The 21,385-nt window shown below is 37.9% G+C and overlaps 2 protein-coding genes across 6 annotated transcripts; one reads left to right on the top strand and one right to left on the bottom strand.

Annotated features, from left to right (window-relative positions):
• Positions 1–82: 82 nt before the first annotated feature.
• On the top strand, positions 83–6,987 carry si:ch211-110p13.9 (uncharacterized protein LOC562347 homolog). Its single transcript, XM_026939641.3, has 4 exons — positions 83–914; positions 1,005–1,134; positions 1,233–1,366; positions 4,773–6,987. The coding sequence occupies exons 1-4, from the start codon at positions 792–794 to the stop codon at positions 5,583–5,585; spliced, it is 1,200 nt and encodes a 399-aa protein (XP_026795442.3). The 5' UTR covers positions 83–791; the 3' UTR covers positions 5,586–6,987.
• A 1,861-nt stretch (positions 6,988–8,848) lies between these two features.
• On the bottom strand, positions 8,849–20,931 carry rsrc2 (arginine/serine-rich coiled-coil 2). Of its 5 annotated transcripts, none has more exons than XM_026939959.3 (10): positions 20,784–20,931; positions 18,321–18,470; positions 16,602–16,642; positions 14,505–14,683; positions 13,962–14,114; positions 13,561–13,677; positions 11,525–11,610; positions 11,161–11,429; positions 10,718–10,807; positions 8,849–9,497 (listed from the first exon to the last, which is right to left on the bottom strand). In XM_026939959.3, exons 2-10 carry the CDS (start codon positions 18,400–18,402, stop codon positions 9,312–9,314), a joined length of 1,203 nt encoding a protein of 400 aa, XP_026795760.1. In that variant the 5' UTR covers positions 18,403–18,470; positions 20,784–20,931; the 3' UTR covers positions 8,849–9,311. The 5 variants fall into 5 exon arrangements, with proteins under 5 accessions (XP_026795760.1, XP_026795759.1, XP_053084909.1 ...); XM_026939958.3 differs by having other exon boundaries at positions 11,161–11,432; XM_053228934.1 differs by lacking the exon at positions 20,784–20,931 and adding an exon at positions 16,228–16,306 and having other exon boundaries at positions 11,161–11,432; positions 18,321–18,420.
• Between the last annotated feature and the right edge of the window lie 454 nt (positions 20,932–21,385).

Genomic DNA, 21,385 nt, shown 5'->3' on the forward strand with positions numbered 1-21,385 from the left:
GCAGGAAGAGGGCGCTGTTGAAACAAACTGGATGCAAAGTGTCTAAACAAAATAACAACGAAGAAAAGGAAACAGGAAAAACCCAGGTGCGCATGCGCATTAGGCACAATTCCGGATGTTTGGTGTAGTATCAGCTGTTTTGTTTTATTATATATATTTTTTACGCTTTCTGTTTTTTTTTAGATTAACTATTTGTATTTGTATTTGGTTTAAACACAGCGTACATTCAGTTAAAACGTTATTTTATTTATTAGGGCGTTAAATCAGGGGTACTTTTTAAATTTGATATCCTCAGACTTGGATAAGAGAGATCTGGAGTCAGTTTATGAACACCAGGATAAAGTAAATCTGATATTTCTGATATTCTCACTCACCACATCTGATTATTCCTTTGTATTCATGGGAAAGTTTGGAGTTTGAAGGCTTTTCTTGTTTATGAAGTGACCCAGAACACACAGTTCAGGATCTGAAACTGAATTGCAGTGTGGCTTCATAGTAAATACTTCATAACAATATACTTTTAAATGTGTACATTATTAAGTCCACTTTCTGGAGCCATTCCTTGAATTTATACTTTTTTTTTTCCATAATTGGGTTGCACACGTTGCAAGACTAAACACATTAAATACTTTAACCAAAGGCTAGGTGTGAAAACCTCACATGTGAGAAAATGTTCCTGTTAGTAATAAACTAAAGAACACTGGAAGAACACTCGAACCTGATATCTGGCTTTGTGTAATCACGTAAAACGGTGTAGAGCCCATTAAAAAAAACACACACACACAATAATAATGACCACTAAGTCTGTCTCAGTCACCAACTTACCATACTGGGAAAGTGGCAAAAGGAGAATTCGATTTTTATATCTAGTCGGTGACAATTCCTTCCAAGTGACCAAACCGAGTACAAATGAGGTAAATAAATGTTTTTTTTTTAAACATATAACACATTCTACTTTGTAAATGTTGTGTACAATTAACAGCTTCATGCCTTCATTTGTAAAGGAGCCAGTGATCCCTCTCTTTCTTGGAGCTGATCTCTTTTTGAACACAGAGGTCCGTACTGAGAACCATCCCAGATACCATGCCAAGTTTGCAAAACGAGGACTAGCAACCAAACTGATCTTCTCCTCAGGTATCACACCTCTGAGCTAATTTACACAGCCTGGAACTGCGACCTTCTCAGATGGATGTTGTTAATGAGCTGCTGTTTTGTCTGCTGTGTGTTTGCAGACTTCAGGTTCCAAGGCTTACGAGTTCCTTGTTCCAGTAACAGTTTGTGGTTCTACTGTGTTCATGGGGTTTTTCGAGTGGCCTTTGAGCTTTACAGTAAACAAGAGCAGCTGTCAATCTTGGAGTCATTTCAGGTAGTGTACATTTCACCTGAACTGCTGAGTTCATCAGGTTTATCTACCATATACATGCACTGACCACTTTATTAGGAATACTTGTAGCCCTGTATATTCAAGCAATTATCCAGGCACTCAATCATATGGCAGCAGTGATAGGCATGCAGTCATGCAGATGCAGGTCAAGAGCTTTAGTTAATGTTCACATCAAACATCAGAATGAGGGGAAAATGTGATCGCTGTGACTTTGACTGTGGCATGGTTGTTGGTACTAGAAGGGCTGGTTTAAGGGCTGGAGTATTTCAGAAACTGCTGATCTCCTGGGATTTTCACACACAACAGTCTCTAGAGTTTATACAGAATGGTTCAAAAAACAAAAAACATCCATTGAGCAGTGGTTCTGTAGGAGGAGACGTCTTGTTGTTGAGAGAAATCAGAGGAGAATGGCCAGACTGTTTACAGCTGACAGGAAGTCTACAGTAACTCAAATAACCACTCTTTTACAAACGTGGTGAGCTGAAAAACATCTCAAACACACTCCAACCCTGAGGTGGATGGGCTCTAACAGCAAAAGACAACATCAGGTTCCTCTCCTGTCACCCAAGAATAAGAATCAGAGATAAATTGGGCACCGAGGTTCACCGAAACTGGACGGTTGAAGAATGGAAAAAACATCACATGGTCTTTTTCCAATCTTCAGCTGCCTAGTTTTGATGAACATATGCCCATGAATGAGCAAGAGTGTTCCTAATAAAGTGGCTGGTGAACATATACCACATTGTAGGCAAACAGTTAGTGGCTGTAGCTCATCTGTTGCTGTGCGGTCAAGTAGCAAAATTAGAAAATCATAAAGAAAGGAACATTCCTGCTTAAAGTTTACATGACTTATTGGTCCCAGATGTTATGAATGGCGCACTTTGTAATATTCATAAGGTGCATTTTTCTGTATCAGAAAAAGATTATTGGTGTGAATGATTCCTTAATATAATTATTTGTAAATTTCAACATTTTAACTCTTGAGAAGCTGATACTAATATCAGGCACACTATTCTTTTTTTTTTTTTTTTTTTTAAAGAAACCTTGCCAGAAAGGTTCACAGGGCATCTGGCATCTGGTTGAGATTAGAGTTGTGCATCAGGAACTGGATCCTGTAAGAAGCAGCAAAAAAAAAAAAAAGTCTCAAGAACTTGTGGGTCTTTTCTTTCATGCGGGCACAAGCGAGTGGTCAGATATGAAGCTTGCAGGACAAGGAAAGACCACAATCATTAACAACGCGCAGTGCTTTTACAGTGTACATTCATTCATTCTTAGTAACTGCCTACTAGTTTGTTTATATTTTGGGAAATTTACCCACTATAAGAAAACCCTTCCGGCGTAGGCCACACTTATTTTAAATCCTTTGTGAAAGACGCACTAAATTATAAGTAGTAACAATAAAAAATAACTGTGCGATTAGAGACTTACTTGTGGCACTTTCTCTTTCTTCCTTTTGCTTTCATTGCATTTCTGCCTACTAGTTAAAAGTCCTCATCAGTGACAAACTGATATCAGATGTTATGAGTGGGACAGAGTAGTCTGTTGATAAGCCACTACACCCCAGATGCCATAAAAGATTGGTAGCTGACACATTTAGTGAATTTTCCTTCTTATCACTAACAAATGAAGGGATGTGGTCATATGAGCAAACCAACTTCATTCTCAAGCACTCAGGGGAGGAACAGACACTTCCACAGGATGTTTAGAGTAGCCTTCAATGCAGTCTTTATCTAACAGACCTTTTTATACTGTGTTTCTAGCGTTAACAAATAGCAGGTGATAAGCTAAAGCGGAAACGGTTAACACATAGGTGTCTTCTTGTTCTTCTTGTTTTTTTTTTGTTTTGTTTTGTTTTTTTTTTTAAATAAAAAGTGTTTTTACTGGAAAGAAGATGAAAGAACCTCTTGTTCTTGCAAGTCTACCAGTCTTCATGTCCTCGTCTCAAAGATATACAGAAACTTCCAGAAAAATACACACACTTCAGGTAAAAAGATATGCAAAATAAATATGTAGCTACATGAATTAAGTGTAACACAATCATGAATATATTTCAAAAATGTATTATAGTGACTCATTATTTTCAACATCTGGCTACTACGTATATGGCATAAGGCTGGTGCACTTTGATTCAAGAACTTTGCCTTTATTCAGAGTTACATAGACATGCGACAGAATCCAATCTAACATAACAATTGAGCATTTATGGGTTATTAGCTTATCTAGGTTTTAATTCCACCTACGTTTTTTTTTTTTTTTTTCCCTTGTATCTGAATCTGTCTCCACCACTAGCTGTTATTTATAAATAATATTTGTGATAGCTGGGGAAAACCCTTCGCGTGGTAAAGGTTTGACATTTTATGGAAACTGCAGACTTTTCTGAATTGATATTGATGCGTGTCTCAATCATAAGTAACATTTAATGTCTGGTTACCTACAAACGTGAGAAGGGAGAAAATTGCATTTAAAGATTTCATTCCAACTCCAGTGAGAGACACCAGCACACTGATTTTCTAAAAGCAACTAGTATTTATTGGTTTGCATTTAATCTAATATATAATAAATAAGATATACAAATTAGAAATATGTCCATGAAACCTATGTTGATCTTTATAGCAGTCTTTATTCCTAGCCTGTCATTTTAATATTGAATGATGATAGACCTTATATGATATAAAAACAGGAAACATTTATAGATTGTTTAATAACCCTTTTGTCATCTCTATTTCATTTGGAATGATCTCTGTTGAACTGGCCCAAATTAAAGCCTAAATAAAAAACATTTCCTTGTCATTTTGGTAAAATATATTTGCTTTCCTGCAGTCGACATGTCAGTGTACTGTATGTCATTGGCAGAAATACTACATTTGATTTAATACAAAACAGACTTCATGTGAAAACTGTAATGAATTTCCTGGTAACACAATTGCACAATTTGTCCATGTAGTACACAGTTATAGAAGGGATTTATTAATAATCACACTATCCATTGTCACCCAGATGAGGATGGGTTCCCTTTTGAGTCTGGTTCCTCTCAAGGTTTTTTCCTCATGTTGTCTCAGGGAGTTTTTCCTCACCACCGTCACCTCTGGCTTGCTCATTAGGGAAAAATCCATACATTTACCATTTATATCCTGAATGTATTTATTTCTGTAAAGCTGCTTTGTGACAGTGGGCATTGTTAAATACACTATACAAAAAAAATGAATTGAATTGAATTTTATGTAAAAAATCCAAAATTCAGCCACAGCAGCATCTGACAAGTTTCCCCAGACATTTGGTTTCATATTGAACTCTAGAGCAGACCATAAAAATTCAGATTTCAGTATTCTCTTAGAAATGTATAATAGTGTTCTGAGAATCTTTATTCAATCCTTATTCTCCTTTTCAGGATCTGTGGAAATCTCGGATCGATGATGATCAACTAAACTCGGTGTACAACATCGGAATCCAGTTAGACATGAAACCACCAAAAACCAGTGATCAGGAGATACCAATGGGATTTAATAATTTATCTAGTGATATTTCTGTATCTACTGGGGACAATTTAAACTCTCAGGACACAGTAGAAGACGTAGAGGAAGTGACCTTAGTGTCAACATCTGGTCAAGGAGCTAATTCCTCTTCTGCAGACCATGATTACTGCTCCCCAGCTGAACCAGTGGAGACTAAACACTTTAGTGTACTCACAGAGAGACTTTATAGCATAGGAAACAAGGTGAAATGCACGTCAGCTGTGGACAAGAACCAAGAAGAGACCATTGTGAAACTTCTGGATTACGTTGAATATTGGCTTGATGGACAGGTAGATGAGGAAAAACTGGCAGAAGCTGTGATGGTCTTGCTTCAAACTCATTTTCATGGCTACTCCATCTATTCCAGTCCTTTACTACAGGCTGTGGCTAGCTGGCTGGGTCGACAGTTCCATGAAGCCAACAGCAGTGTGAGTCAGCAGGTGGAAGGATTTAAGATGAGAAATATTGAACACATTAAAGACTTGCCTCCTGCGGAAGATCTAGCAACCGAGCTCTTCCCTGAGGCCATGAGGAACCTGCTGATACACTGGATGGGCCTCAGTGAAGAAGCGGCAACATGGAAAAGGCTCAGTGAATATCCCATTGTTTTGCTTATACTGGAGTTTGCCAACCATAACCTCATCACAGGAGTGGCTCATGTCTTGTATTCCAGTCTTATATGCAGGTAGCGAGACATAAGTGTAGTGTTGTTATATTCTTGGATGTGTTTGGTATCTAACAAGTCTGAGCTGTTTAGAATTCCTGCTTCACTTTACAGACACTTGGCCTAATAATTAACTTTTAAACACAAATTCCAAGTCATGTGAAGCTAACAGTGTCATCTTGAAGCTGAGATGGTCTTTCTTCAAACTCTTTTTCATGTCTACCCCATGAATTCCAGGCCCTTGCTACAGGCTCTGTATAGGCAAGCTGTCCTGGGTTGAGATGTGCATGAAGCCAAAAGCAGCACAAGTCACCAGGTGGAAAGATTTTAAGACATGAACACATTAAGGACCTGTGGAGGATATGGAGACTGTAAAACATTATAGAAGAGTGTTAACAGCTCTGTTCTGTTTACATAGGCTCACAGGACATTTGTGATTTGCTAGTTTGCTGTAGCAGAAAGTGTGAAGAGGAATGCCATCTTTCCCACGCAGAGACCAGGGCCAGTGATGTTTTCTTCAACGTCTGGGCATTGGTGACTGTTGACTTGTGATCTCTCTCTTGCTTATAGTTGTGCAATCAGGAGATAATCACCTAGTGATGCATTTTCTTACATTTTATGGCCAAAGGTTTGTGGACACTCGATCATCACATCCATATGTGGCTCTTCGCCAAACTGTTGCCACAAAGTTGGAAGCAGACAGTTGTACAGAATGTCTTTGTATGCTGTAGCATTACAGTTTCTCTTCACTGGAACTAAGAGGTTCAAACCTGTTCCAGCATGACAATGCCCCTGTGCACAAATCAAGCTCCATCCATAAAGAAACGGTTTGCCAAGTTTGGAGTGGAAGATCCCGAGTGTCCTGCACAGAACCCTGACCTCAACCCCACTGAACACCTGGAACACCGACTGCACCCCAGACCTCCTCACCAACATCATTGCCTGACCTCACTAATGCTCTTGTAGCTGAATGAACACAAATCCACCCAGCTACGCTCCAAAATCTAGTGGAAAGCCTTCTCAGAAGAGTGGAGCTTATTATAACAGCGAACACAGGGGGAATAAATCTGTAATGGGATGTTCAAAAAGTACATATAGGTGTGATGGTCAGGTGTCCAGAAACTTTTGGCCATATAGTGTACAATTCTCAAATTCACTGTTTTAGTTTAAAAAGGTTTAATTTTAGCTAAATAACTGGCCCACATGTAAGCTATCAAACTGTGCTCATGATTGAGTCAACCCCAAAACGTTTTTACAGCATGAACCACAAATGCTGATTAAGTCTAACAGATTAGTGATTATAAGATTTTCTGCTTTACCGTATCACACTGCGATATGATTTTTATGTGTTCATGCCTCTGACTAAACATGCCTTTGATCTGTGCTCCTACAGTTTGATAAAGAAATCGAGTGGTGATAAAACAAAATGCGTGTTCGGCTCTTTGATTTTCTTATTTAGGTTAAACGAGGTTTAATTGCTTGAACAGAAATGTTGCTGGCACTAATTGGGTCTTTCGCTTCTCATCACTACCTCCACCACCATCATTATCAGCACCAGGGCACCCACTCCATGATCTGTATCAAGGTTTCAAACCAGTCCTCAGGGCCCTGCAGGCAGTCCACATGTTTGCTCTTTCCCATCTCGCACGACACGGAGAGAACAGAATGTGGACCGGCTAAGGTTCTGTGGACGGGTTTTAGAACCACTGATGTACATGCATCAGCTGCTGTTGATGGAAGGTCATTTCAGTGTGAACATCAGCTGCTGAAGTTAAAAAAGCCAAGATTAAATTCAGATTAAACTCTTAACAACCCCCTTCCTGACTGAAACGCATGCATATAAACCATTCCTCTTACTGAAATATAGTCTGAGAGTGCAGTTTTAGAGAAAAAAAATGACAATAAACTGGTTGCATAAGTGTGCATACCCCTCAACAAAGTCTTCCAACTTAACACATCTTAATTTACCATTTTTAATCCACTCTTCCTTGCAAAACTGCTCCAAATCTACCAATTTGCAACAGGATTTCCTGTACACAGCCATCTTCAAGTCATTCCACAGTTGTTGGAAAGTAAAATTTTTCATCATCTTAGCTGTCTAACAGAGGCCTGCAAGTTTTGTGTTAAAATAGATTGCTATTTGGAGCTATTCATAATTCCCTTTATCTTGACTAGCGCCTCAGTCCCAGCTGAAGAGAAACAGCCCAATAGCATGATGCTGCCACCACCATGTTTCACCATTGGTATGGTATATGGTGGTGTTTGCGTGATGAGCTGTCTTGTTTTTATCATCAGACAGTAACATATTTTGCCATATGGTTGGGGTGATTTAGGTGGAAGTTTTTATCTTTTTCTTCGTGAGAAAGGGCTTCCATCTAGCCACCCTATTCCATAGCCCCAACTGGTGAAGAATACAAGAGATTGTTGTCACATGCAGGGATTATCACAATCACTTCTTTGATGAGTGTGTGATAATTACTTTTGAACATGAGTTTGAATGTGACTGGTTAATTCTGAGTACTGACACATGCCACATTTATAAAAGGGATGTGCACACTTGTGCAACCAGATTATTATACTTTTTTTTCCCCCTTGAAACTTTTCTATTTGTTTTTTGTTGGTTGCAAAATGTGACATCATTTATCTTGTTTTTTTTTTTTTTTTTTAATATATCTCAAAAACCACACAAAAGACCTAAACCTAGCCCAAAAAATATTGGGTTTTGGAAAGGGAGACACATTTTTCTTCTTTTTCTCAGCCTTTGGTGCTCACTTACTGATGATTGACGAATAAATGAAAGATTTTGACATATGCTTTGGATTTTTGTCAGGATGCACCCTAATTTTATATTTAACACTGATTTTTGAATTTTATAACCTGCAAAACAAAGACGTTACCTACCCCATCCCCCTTAAAATCTGGGGGGATACAAACTTTTCCACTGTATTATTAATGCATACAGGCATGCTTACTTTTTAAACTTGTGGTCAAGTTTTAAATTAGTTCAAATCCTCCTCCTTGTTATAGCTCTTTGGCTTTTAGAGCTCACTAATCTTTAGCATGAAAAAAAAAAAGGTTGTTCATCATGAGTGCCATCTTTTAGCCATTTTTGTTTAATAACCTTTTCTGGTTAAGATACCTTAAAAACAATCCAATCTTTTCAAAAAGTAATTTTTGAGTTTACTTTTGAAAAACCTTTTTTTTTCAAGATTTTATGAATGGTAATTCTTTATGGGGTAAACATTTTTAAAATTTATTTACTGAAAGATGGTAATAATCACAGTAACATTTTGGACTAACAAAAAAATTTAATGTGATAAGCAGTTACAACAGCTTGACACTTGTGGCCACTATGCCAGTGTTTTCTGATGGAAAGTGTTCAGTCATGTTCTTCATAGCACGATTCTAAGCAACATGGTCTATCTGTTCTATCCACAGGGGAAACTGAGTTATAAAAAAAAAAAAAAAAAAGAAAAAAAAAGAAAATGAAGTTACAACATTCAAAACCCCCATAAAGCTATGCAGTATCCTATTGCACCTTTGTGTAATTTTCCGGAGATCTGCAATTCAATCCTAACAAAAAACATAAACCAAATCACTCGTATTTACATCTGGATTCTTTCAAGACAAAAACTGGTATTTGAATAAATTACAGATGCAAACCAACATCCATGCGATCTAAAGCATCAGCTTTCTATACACGCATTAAAAATAAGCTGAGCCGATGATGGAAGAGTGAAACAGCGGATATTCAGACAGGGTCCATCCCTCGCGAAGAGAAAGACGTGGAGAAGCCGAGGCCCATCCCCCTCTGCGTGTGCGTCTGCGAGCGCGCCATTTCGTACTGCACGTCCAGGTTACGGAACATTTCTTCCTGCTGCTGCAGCGTCTTCATGCCTTCCTCATTGAGGTCTCCAGACGATGAGTCGTCATCAGCCTATAGGTGAACAAAGTCCACAATAACTGTTTATATCAAGTCAAGTGCAAAATTTTGTCTATCCTTAAGAAAAATGAAGACTACAAATTTGTAATTTACTACGATAGCCAAAAAAAAAAAAGAGCCAGACAGTGGATGAAGAATGGGACTGAAGCCTCAAGCACTGGTCAAATCTCTTTAACTCAGCATTTCCTTTACAGATGGGTGATGCATTATTTCTAATTGATTCCTCTTCATGACTTATTTTAATTTCAGTAATTAATTTAATTAACTACTCTTACACACACTCCATGTATAACTCACCATTAGGCCTGAACACTTTTGTATGTATAGTACGTTATATGCATAGACGTGTACATGTTTTAATTTAGAGTATGTACTTTAGGTGTCGGTGAAATCAGACATTAAAAACACATTGCTCTGGATGCATGCAACAAGATTTTAAAAAGAGACCTGCAGACTGAAAGACTACCTGAAATCAAAAGCTGACTTAAAATTTGGTTAGCTCATGTCTTTGGTTAGATTGTGCAAGATTAATCTGAACTCTTTCCACAAAGACAAGATTTTTAAAGCACTAAGCAGAGATTTTTATTTCCTGTCTCTAAACGTCCTCTCCGACTATGTCACTGTAGGGTCTCGAGCAGGAAATTAAAATAATCATTCACCATTTTGTGAATGTAAGGCTGTATCTGGGTTAAGAATGAACAGGAGAACCCTATAGTACTAAGGTCTCAATTTGTAACATGTCTTCAGGCTTGCCGGAGTGAGCGCAACTCTGGCCTCGGCATTTCTCCATTCCTGGCTGCACATACAGGCTTAAATAAATATGGCCTCACATCTGGGACTACATTTTCATCCCTTTCCTCCATCTACACCTCCTCTAAAGGAGAAGCATAAACACTGCAGAAGAAAATGCATTGGAATTTCCATATTAAATTGTCTTTAAAGAAGAAATCAGAGAAAATGGATTACTACATTGTTTCAATAGACAATTTAAGGATGTTCATTATTATATATTATAACCAAGTATTTTTATTTACTTGGGCCACACGTAGTCACATTTTTCTATTAATGTGGCCAGTGAGTGTATACATAAACTATACACTACACCATGAATTTTCCATACCATTCAATCAATACATCAAGAGTTAATACGTCACTTTTACATTTCTAATTTTAAAAACATTTACGTGTAGAAAGAGTGCAGGATTTGAACTTACTTTGATGCCCATCAGTTTGCGGAACTTCACGTTTTGGTCTTTGTTGCCAAAATTTAGCTTCTCCCAAAGTTCTGCAGTCTGGGATTTATCCTTCAACACGAAGAACATGAAGATTTTAAATGACAGCAATGACCATTTTAACAGTATTGGAGTTTCCAAAATGCTAATTATACTGGCCATTCTATCAATTTCATAATTCTACACAGTTTGTGAATCTTAGTTGTAATTTTTGTAATCTCTGGACTCCATTTGTGCTTCATTGCAAGATGCAAATATTTTTTGGGTAACTCTGCCATTTATATATCATTTCTTTCTGGTGAAAGGCTAATCCAGTTTTTCCACAATTACTTATAAATTATAAGTAACAATATAAATTCTAATTATGAATTATAACAAATTAAAGCACTCAATTTCCTGAATGCAGACTCCACCCCCTTTCTCACCCCTTCCTTCTTCCCCTGCCACAACAGCTTCCTCTTCTTCTCCTGTTCAGCAAACTTCATGGGGTTGACAGCTGAGGGATTGTAGTAGCTCGGCACAGCGATGCCCGTCTCTGCCAGCGTTTTAGCCTGCAGCGCTGCCATCTGAGCTGCCATAGCAATCTGTGGTGTGACCTGTGTGCCAGAAGCAAGCAGTGCTGCCACGTTCAGAGCCGGACTGGAGGCGGCAGCTGGGGCATTGTCACAGAGCAACGGAGCTGCTGCCACTGCTGCTGCTGGACGGTAAAGTCAATAAAGTGTTAAAGATGAAGCTAGTTTTCACCAGATGACTAAATAACGTTAAATAGCGCTAAATAAAGTTCCTTACCTGCTACGATCTCTTGCTGCTGCTGTTGGTGTTTTTCCAGCAGCTCTTTCTCTTTCTGCTCTTGGAGTTTTTTGGCTCTCTCCAACCTGTGTGCCAAAGTAGAAAATAATCAAGCAGAGCTTTTACTATAAGGAATTTAAAAATGTTTATGTAGGGTCCACCCAACTATTGTGACATATAGAACCATTTATAAATGTATATAACTAACTAAACAGTTCTTTATATATATATATATATATATATATATATATATATATATATATATATATATATATATAAAGATGAAGAAGAATATATATAAAGATGAATATATATAAAGATATATATATACAGTGCTGCTTGAAAGTTTGTGAACCCTTCAGACATGATCAGGTTTTGTGTAAAAAAAAAAAAAAAAAGATTAACCTAATCAAATGTACATCCAAAACCCAATTTGTGAAGCAGACTTCCAAATGATGGACACAAACAAAAAAAGGATATATTGTCATTATTTATTGAACAAAAGGGGTTAATCTCACCAAAACTGTAAATTTGACTTGTGCAGAAGTATGTGAAGCCTTTTATTTAGTAGCTTGTGGCACCTCCTTTTGCAGCCATTACTTCAACCAAACGTCTTCTGTAACCACTGACCAGTCTCTCACATCTGTCTTTGGGGATTTTTGCCCACTCCTCCTTGCAGAACTCAGCCAGCTGAGAGAGGTTGGAAGGACTTCCGGCATGTACCGCCCGCTTCAGGTCTAGCCACAACATTTCAATTGGATTAAGAGCCGGCCTTTGACTAGGCCAGTCAACAGTGTGCACCTTCTTTCTTTTAAGCCATTCCCTGGAGGATTTGCTTGAATGCTTAGGGTTGTTGTCTTGTTGCATCACCCATTTTCGGCCCGGCTTCAGCTCTCTGACTGATGGCAGGAGATTCTCTTCAAGAATTTGTTGATAGGTCTCAGAATTCAAGTTTCCCTGAATAATATGGAGTCGCCCTGGCCCGGAGGCAGAAAAGCAGCCCCAGACCTTCACATTTCCACCACCATGCTTCACTGTTGGGAGGAGGTTCTTTTCCTGGAATTCAGTGTTGGCTTTTCTCCAAACATGGCGCCTTTGATTATGACCAAATAAATCTATTTTGGACTCATCTGTCCAAAGAATGAACTTCCAAAAGGCTTCTGGTTTGTCCAAATGCTCTCTGGCAAAGTTGAAATGGGCAGCTTTGTTCTTTTTTGAGAGCAGAGGCTTCTTTCTAGCAACCCTCCCATAAATGTCATGTCTGTTCAATTTACCCCATGTACATTTACCCCAGATGCTGCCAGAGAGGTCTGCAACTCTCTAGAGGTGATGTGTGGGTTGGCCTTTACCTCATTTATTATTTTTCTGGTGCTTCTTGATGATAGTTTTGATGGGCGTCCATTTCTAGGCAGAGTTGTGGTCATGTTGAATGCCCTCCATTTGTAGATGATTTGTCTTACAGTGGATGGATGGAGTTGGAATCTCTTGGAGATGGTCTTATAGCCTTCCCCAGACTGATGGGCTGACACCACCTTCTTCCTGATGTCCTCGGATATCTCCTTTCCTCTTGGCATTGTTTGACTCCTTGGCACTACAGTGGTTTGGTTGGTTTCCTCTCTCTTTTAATCAGTGCTGCCCAACCACTTTCCTAAGGATGTCTAATTTGATTGTTCTGCTTAACTGATTAATTAAGCACCCAAATGTTTTTCAAATGAATCTGTTACCCACTTGACTTTACCAATGCAGCTGGGGCTTCAATTTCTTTTGCACAAACAATAATTCAATCTTTCATGTAGTTTTTTGGCTACTCACAAAATTCCCTCTAAACAAACATATGCAATTGATCAACATACATCTGACCTTTAATTTATAAAAAGCAGGTGATAATAAAATAAGAAAATCATGGTAAAACAACAGAAAACTCTGAACAGCTCAAGGGGTTCACAAACTTTCAAGCAGCACTGTGTATATATTTACCACAACATGTACATTACATTATCTTCTAAAACAACCCTTTAAATTAAACACTGTTCTACCTCCTGGCCAAAGCCTCTTGTGCATCCATAGCTGTGTTTCTGCCCCTGAAAGCCACAGGACTGGCAGAGCGACTGTGACTCTTCCTTCTCACCTTCTCAGTCCTTTTCTTCTTCTCTCTGTTGCAAGAGAAACAAAAACAATGCAAAATATTCAGCTGTTAAATTTTGATTATCAAGCGTTTAGACATTAATTTGAGAAAACCTGGTGAACGCTTTAACTTCATGAAATGGTTTGGCTTTAAGGGTTTAGATAATTTGTGATGGAGAAATATAATAAAATTAACCCAAGATTAATGACATTATTGAAATACTAGTAATTCTTAGTAATAAATTTATAACAAATTGTAGTGAATAATTTGGGAAAATCTTTTTTCCCCACAGATTTCTCTGCACTGACACACCTGCTTTTGCTGCGACTTTTGCTCCTTTGTTTGTGTTTGGACCGTGATCTGGATCGGGATTTGGGTCGTCTCTTCCTCTCACGACTCTTCGATCTCTTCTCGCGACTGCGAGACAGAGACCTTCGTCTGTCCCGACTCCGACTACGATGCTTTCTGTGACCGTAAAACAACAGACCACATAGAGTTAACACTAAAGTATATTGATAGCATACATTTTAGGAACCTTAAAACTGAAATAGCTGTGGTGCAGTAGGGAAGGTTTATCAAAGTGATTTATTGTTATGATTTATTGTTTATGAAAGTGCCACAATTTATTAACTAAATCAAATGTTTTGTTCATTTTTAAAGGAACTGCACAGCCCTACTCTACACCTGTGTATATCATTAATAAAGTTAAATCATTCTGACTAAACTTGAATTAAATATTTATACTGGGATTATTTGCACAATTATCATTATTGGTCTTGATCACTGACCACTAATGATATTAGAAAGTGAACATCTAATGAAAGTGGACTTTTTTTTTTTTTTTTGCCATGTTACCTTTCCCTTGAGCGTGATCTGGACGGGCTTCTTCCTCTGGAGGACCTCTTGTCCTTTCTGCGGTGTCGCTCCTCTCCGCTGTCTTCTGAAAGCCTCTCGCGCTCTTTATCCGAACTCTGCAGCAGGTCCTCAGATCGGCTATGTGATCTGACCATCTTGTCCAGGTCCCTCCGCCGAGCCTGTTTTAAGAAGAAGTGGTCTCTTTCAGGAAAATAGTGTGACAAAGAGAGTTAGTATGCCAGTTTTAGAACAAGCATCTTTAAGATGATTATACGCACAGCCCCAACCACCCCTCATCTCTCAAAAACACTCAGTGTCCACATACCATTCTTACCAAATTTCTTTGGGCACAAATCCCATCCTTATTAAACAATAGAATCAGAAAATAAAAAAGTAAAACTGATCTTAGCAAAACCCTAATAGAAGGTCGTATTCAGAGCTCAAAACTTCAAAAATCACGCCTCCAAGATTGTCAGATATTTCTTGTTTAGGGCTCTCAGTACAGCTGGTTTTGAATTGTGTCTATTGCCACCTTTAAATCAGGCACTTGCCTTATAACCTGGGAAAAAATGTGCACTTATGAAATAAAGCAGAAAAATAATAGAGCATCCCCCCTTGCTGTCAACTGCAATACAATATTGCATTAAAGCAAGAGACAATTAAAAAATAAATAAATAAATAAAAAATGACCACACAAAAGTGAGAACGCAGCAAAGACTCAAATAAAAAAAAAATCTAATAGTTCTCTAAAATATTGTGACTACATTAAGACCACCATGAACAGGAAGTGAAAGTATCCTATTTGTGATAAACATGTAGTTCACAACCATTGTATAAAAAAAAAAAAATAATAATAATAAAAAATTCTCAATGTAAGAATATGTGCTCCACCCACGTTAGTCAGCTATCAGCCTATAAAAGAGCATGATGAACTAGAAGCAGCCTAATATTGTTTACTGACGGCAGGAAAAAATGTGAGGCTTAGGCAGGGAGGAAAAATGCTGCATCTGCCATTGAGAGTTGCAGCCGAATTCATTGAACAGGTGAAGGAAGGATTTACGTGCCCATGGTTTAAAGGACAAGCTTACCAAGCAGTCACCTGCTGTGGTTACAGCTCACTGTACATAGGTGGAGTTCATAATTTTATTGTAAGAAAGAAGTAAAATAAATAAATAAATAAATAATTTATATATATTTATATATATATGGGTTCATGGGATTCATTAATTCAATGACAATGTGTCACACCTGCATATTTAATACTGCCCTCAGTCATTTTGAACATACTTACATACCCAAACTGTTTCAGGCTGACCACAAATTGTCAGATAGTGGCACTTCTTGCCTTAATATGGCTTTAAGTCTGTAGATAAGTTTGAGGTCTAAATGCCAATGTGAACAAGTTTGGTATTAACGCATTACTAAGCCAGCAGAACGCAACTCTGAATACGGCCCTGTGTCAGTATTCCTTTTTTCAATGGGTTTCCCCTTTTGATGCACTGGATTTATTCTGAAATAACTGCAATTCATATGTACTAGCCTTTCAGTTCACTTTTTCATGACATTCCCAACATTCATGCATACAGGTAACAGGACAAAGATCGATCAAGATCAATGCAACTCATGTGGGGACTTGGAAAATTAGTGCAATAATTCAGGTTGCTAGACAGAAAAAAAAAAAATTATATTTTTAGGCAAGTGGAAGATTGAGGCTGATAGTTACCTGTCCAGGTGTAGGCATATAATTTTGCTATCTGTCAGCAGCGTCTTCTGTTCAGAGTGTCTCTTCGTGCATTAGCACGCTGAGTGTAATTTGTTATAGAGATGTTATCATGTGATCTAAATACAGGCTTTTACCAAAAAAGAAAATTCCCACACAATCTGTACTCTACTTTAGTCATCTCTAATTTCACATAATTGACATGTGTGAGAGAGAACCATAAGAAATGATCTGTCAAGAACTATTTCATTTTGATATTTCATCATGTCCTCTAAAATCTTCATACTTACCCTGTCCTAAAACTTATGATAAATTACATAATGATGTGACCACATCAACTTAACCTACGTGAGTGAAATGGTCTTTAATTTAGTTACCTCTTTGCTTCTACTCCGGGATCTTCTGTGCTTCTTGTCACCTGAAAAATCAGAGAAAATTGATGCAGTAGCACACCACACGCATCTTCTGGACACACATCTTCTTCACGTACCATGAAGACAGGTCTTTCGTGAAAATAGTAAATTCTGCTTTGTACTCCACAAGGTTCGATTTTATTCTCTGTGCATGCTAGTCCATTTAAAAACCCTATACATGGGACCGCATTTTAATTGTAATCATGTTAGATATGAATATTTATTAACTCTGGCGTACTTCATTAACTCTCTCTTTAGCTGCATTCTGAAGAACGTTTGCATGCACCTACACTAAAGACACTTAAACTTTCACAGTTCCTATGTTAAGTCAATGAGGGTGTCTACTTTATTTCAAAATAACAGCTAATGACAGATTTACTTCAGCTTTACTATATGACATTTTCAGTGGGGCAAAAGTTTACATTGTTTACTTTGTTAGTATTTGGTGGGATTGCCTTTTTAAAAACTTCACTTGAATCAACCTCTTGGAATAAACTTCCACAAGCTTCTCACAATATTTTGCCAGACCTTTTGCACATTCCTCCTGACAGAACTGGTGTAACTCAGTTAGATTTGTGACTTGGAGGTAACCTTGGAGGTATGCATAGGATCACTGACCTGCTGGAAAACCCAGTTGTGACCAACTTTCAGACTGATGTCCAGTTTTTGCTTTAGTATTTCTAGAAAATCCTCCTTCCTCTTGATGCCATCTATTAGCTGAAGTGCACCAGTCTCTTTTCCAGCAAAACAACCCCACAACATGATGCTGCCACCCCCATGCTTCACAACTGGGATGGTGTTCTTTAGGTTAAAAGCCTCACCCTTTTTACTGCATACATAGCGATCATTATGATCATCATGGCCGAACAGTTTAATTTTTTTTCATTTGACCAGAGAAGACTCCTCTAAAAACCAGGTGATCACTTGCAAACTTCAGTCTGTCTTTTTTATGCCTTGGTCTTGGAGTAGCGCCATCTTCCTTTTGCGACAGCCTTTAAGACCATGATGATGTAGAACTCTCTTAATGGTGGATGTACATATATTGGTACCTGATGCCTCCAGCTCCTTCACCAGCTCCTTTGTTGTTGTCCTGGTGTTATGTTGAACCTTTCAGATCAAATTTTGTTAATCTCTAGGAGTTAATTTGTGCCTCTGTCCTGAACGATGCAGTGTCTCTGCTGTCCCAAGTTTTTTATTTGCATACAATTATTTTTCACAGATGCTTGTGGTACCGCAGTTGTTTGGAAATTGATCTTAAGGAGGAACTGGACTTGTGAAGGTCCACAATTATATTTTTCTGAGGTCTTGGCTGAGTTGCTTGGATTTTCCCATGGTATCAAGAGCTAAAGTTACTGGCTCTAATGGTCAGCCCCTGAATACAGCCACAGCTGCACTTCCAATTAACTCCTAATTATGAGTCATTATTTTAATTACAGGAATCTTCCAGACTGTTTAAAGAGACAGTCAACATGGTGTATGTAAACTTTTGAACCACTGAAATTCTGATATAGTGCATTAAAGCTGAAATCAACCTGTCTCTAATCAATCCTTTTAAAATGACATCTTATGTGAACAAAGCAGATGCTCTAATTGACTTGCTAAAAGAAAAGTATAGTAACATGAAATGTGTAGAGTTCTGGAAAAACTGAGGATTTTTTTTATGGATATCAAAGAAAGAGTTACCCGATTTGCGTTTTTTGTCCCTCGATCGTGATCTGGACCGTGAATGATGTTTTCCGCTCCTGGGTGATTTAGAAGTTTCCATGTTGACTTCAGGTCCACGTCAAACACTGACCTTGTGCGTAATAACTTCTTCAGGGCAGCGGCATTTGCCTAATTGTGAACATAAGCATCCAATACCAAAGTTATATAAGTAAACATAAGTATCCATACCAAAATTCAAAATTCCAACCAAAGGTTGATCCTAACCCTGACCTTACCTAGCATCATGGTTTAAGTCTAATTTATGCTTTGGATGGAAAAATGACTAACGTCACGTCAGCATGATAGGATTTGAAATGTAACAGACGTATAGCTGCTCTCAGTGGGACCTTTGAAAATCAACTTTCAAAGAATTTTGAGAATGCTAGTGCTGTCTTTAATTCAGATTTAAATACCAGTTCTGTAAAAAAAAAAAAAATCAAATTTACCAAAGTCCCTTTACCCTAAATCTAGTTGAACAGTCACAGATACTTTTCAACTAGCCTCTAAAAAAGAGCAGAGCATAACACAACATAACATTCTGTCCTCTTCCAACAGATCCTGTATTTCATAACAGCACTCCACAGTAAGTAAACTGCCACTGATGGTATCGCTCCCAATTTATCAAAGTTGCAGAGAACAAAATGGTCCAGTGTGGGACGATGAAATTAAGGGAACAATCAGGGTTCTACACTGTGAGTGTTTTGCTTGCATTTATGGGAGCTGAATTTGGTCTTAAGAACACACACAGGAGACCAAGAGACCCGATATGTGCAATTTGTTAATATCAAAATGATAATGTATTAGAACAAGCACATTAATATAAGCCTGTGATTTGCCTTGCAGCCGGGACCACCGTCAGAGCTGCTGTTACAGAAAACTAACGAACACCTTCTGACCAATCAGACTGCAGAATTCAGGAGCGCTGTGGTGTAAAATTTGTTTGATAAACAAAAGTCTATATTTATCACGAATCTTTCCACACAGCAGACAACGCACTGCTCTGCTTATCTGTCTCGCTTCTCGAATGAAAGGTCAGAATTTCCCACTCAACAAAGCTTTCTGTACTATAGATGAAAAAGACCACACTCACATTCATTCTTTCTTATCTTTTTGTTTGGAAGCTCAATTGACTAAGTTAATGGCAACGTGACAGACTCAACTTTCAGGTTAATTTATTGGTAATAATTAATATGGGGGATTTCCATGATTACAAAATCCAGAAAATGCTGTCCTACTTCAAGCTGCCTTTATTTTAACCAAGAGTTTTTCCCTTTCTCTCCAACTGTTCTGCTCATAACACTATCTTGTTGCTGTTTTTTTTTTTTAACAAAAATAAGAATTCACCTATTTACATCTGCATCGTCTAATTACCTATATAGTTAAGTTCCTGATTAGTCCAGTTGGTAGTTATACAAAATGCTTTCTGGGTTTTGTGTCACTTTTTTTTTTTTTTTTTTTTTTTAATTTAAGAAATCGGATAAAAATATACAATCACCTTCAGGAAAACATTAACAAAGAAAAGAAGATAGAAGTTAGAAAAGAGGAGAAATAAAACACAAAGGGGGTATGTAGCTTACATTAATAATAATAATAATAAAAGAGCAATGAAGGAAAGCTATCTAAACTTAGAGTCAACAGAAATACATTTTTCATATAGTTCCAAAAACCTGACACATTTTTTAATGCTAGTCAAACAAAAAGATGTGAGCAGTGAGTCAACCTCAATCAGAAAATGTGAAAGAGTAGGAATTGAGCCCATATACTTTTGATTATGGATGAAAAATTTGCCAAACAAAATAAAAAAGTTGAAAATATATTCTTTAGATTTGTTGGCAGAGTCAGAGTAATAACACATAGTATCTTTCAAGCTAAAAGATTGTGCAGAGATAGGGGGTTTGTTTAAATGGGAATACAAGTCAAACCAAAACTTCTGAACAAATGCACAAGAAAAGAATAGATGCATTAAGGATGCATTAAGGTTTCGTGTCACTTTTTTGGACTCTGGTCGTTTCGCGCATGACGTCATCAGTCACGCGACACTCGAGTTGCTCTGAGGCGCAGTGTGTCGCTGGTGTTAGCGAGCTAACAGGGCTAGTTATGCTAACTGTGCGGCAGCAGAGCATCAAACAGCAAGAGAAATATTTCATCTCAGTGTTAAGGCCACTCCGAACATATCATACACACAGTGAGGAGCAGTATTTATATTTAATTTGGGGCTAGCGCAGTGAGCTCGCTTCTCGTGTTTGTTTTCACTGTGAGCTCGCGCGGCCTAATTTCAATCTCTCTCTCTCTCTCTCTCTCTCTCTCTCTCTCCTGGGCTCGCCATCACCCGGATACGTGAACTCGGCGTTACCGAGGATAATGCACTATTCCTGTGATATTACCCTTTTTAGACACATCTTCAACCCAAATGCAGATAGTAAAACATTAACACGTACTTACCGCCTCTCAAAATTAAGAAATGTATTTTATTTATAGCTGTTTGCTGCCTTGCGGGCTCGACTTCACGAACAACGGGGCTGTAACCAACACAATTCGCCGTGACCCGGAAGTGCTTCCTCTCATTTCCTTTGCTTTGTGTATACAATACATACTGTGTACATATGCTTTTAACTTTTAACATTCGCTTGTCAAAATATGACAAAATATTATATATCACGTTAATTAAAGACATTTCACAAAGACATTTCACATGTATTTTAAAAATGAGGGAAGCACAGCAATTACTACTACTACTGCTAATAATAATAATAATAATTATTATTATTATTATTACACATTTTTCTTTCATAAAATGATTTCAGGTAATGTCTCATAAAGATATTTGCCACACACTTTCTGGTACATAACACTGTGATGTGATAGTGAACTTTTCTATCTGAAATTTCATTCATTCATCTTCAGTAACCACTTTAATCTGGGCAGGGTTTCGGTGCCACCAGAGATGGGAACACTGGTTGTGAGGAGGACATACACCCTGGATGACTCAGAGAACTCTGAACTTGTGTTTGGAAACTTTTTTCTTAAAAAGAATATTATTACAA

Source organism: Pangasianodon hypophthalmus, chromosome 24 (assembly GCF_027358585.1).
Source record: "Pangasianodon hypophthalmus isolate fPanHyp1 chromosome 24, fPanHyp1.pri, whole genome shotgun sequence".
NCBI lineage: Eukaryota > Metazoa > Chordata > Actinopteri > Siluriformes > Pangasiidae > Pangasianodon > Pangasianodon hypophthalmus.

What these genes read in the sequence shown, in the direction of transcription:
- rsrc2 (XM_026939958.3), bottom strand. Translation starts at nt 18,402, where the DNA reads ATGGAAACTTCTAAATCACCCAGGAGCGGAAAACATCATTCACGGTCC. An exon ending in CCCGGAGTAGAAGCAAAGAG is followed by an intron (nt 14,684 to 16,601) that starts GTAACTAAATTA and finishes TTCTTAAAACAG; the next exon opens with GCTCGGCGGAGGGACCTGGA. An exon ending in GCAGCAAGAGATCGTAGCAG is followed by an intron (nt 11,433 to 11,524) that starts GTAAGGAACTTT and finishes TTTACCGTCCAG; the next exon opens with CAGCAGCAGTGGCAGCAGCT.
- si:ch211-110p13.9 (XM_026939641.3), top strand. Translation starts at nt 792, where the DNA reads ATGACCACTAAGTCTGTCTCAGTCACCAACTTACCATACTGGGAAAGT. An exon ending in CCAAACCGAGTACAAATGAG is followed by an intron (nt 915 to 1,004) that starts GTAAATAAATGT and finishes TCATTTGTAAAG; the next exon opens with GAGCCAGTGATCCCTCTCTT. An exon ending in CAATCTTGGAGTCATTTCAG is followed by an intron (nt 1,367 to 4,772) that starts GTAGTGTACATT and finishes TCTCCTTTTCAG; the next exon opens with GATCTGTGGAAATCTCGGAT.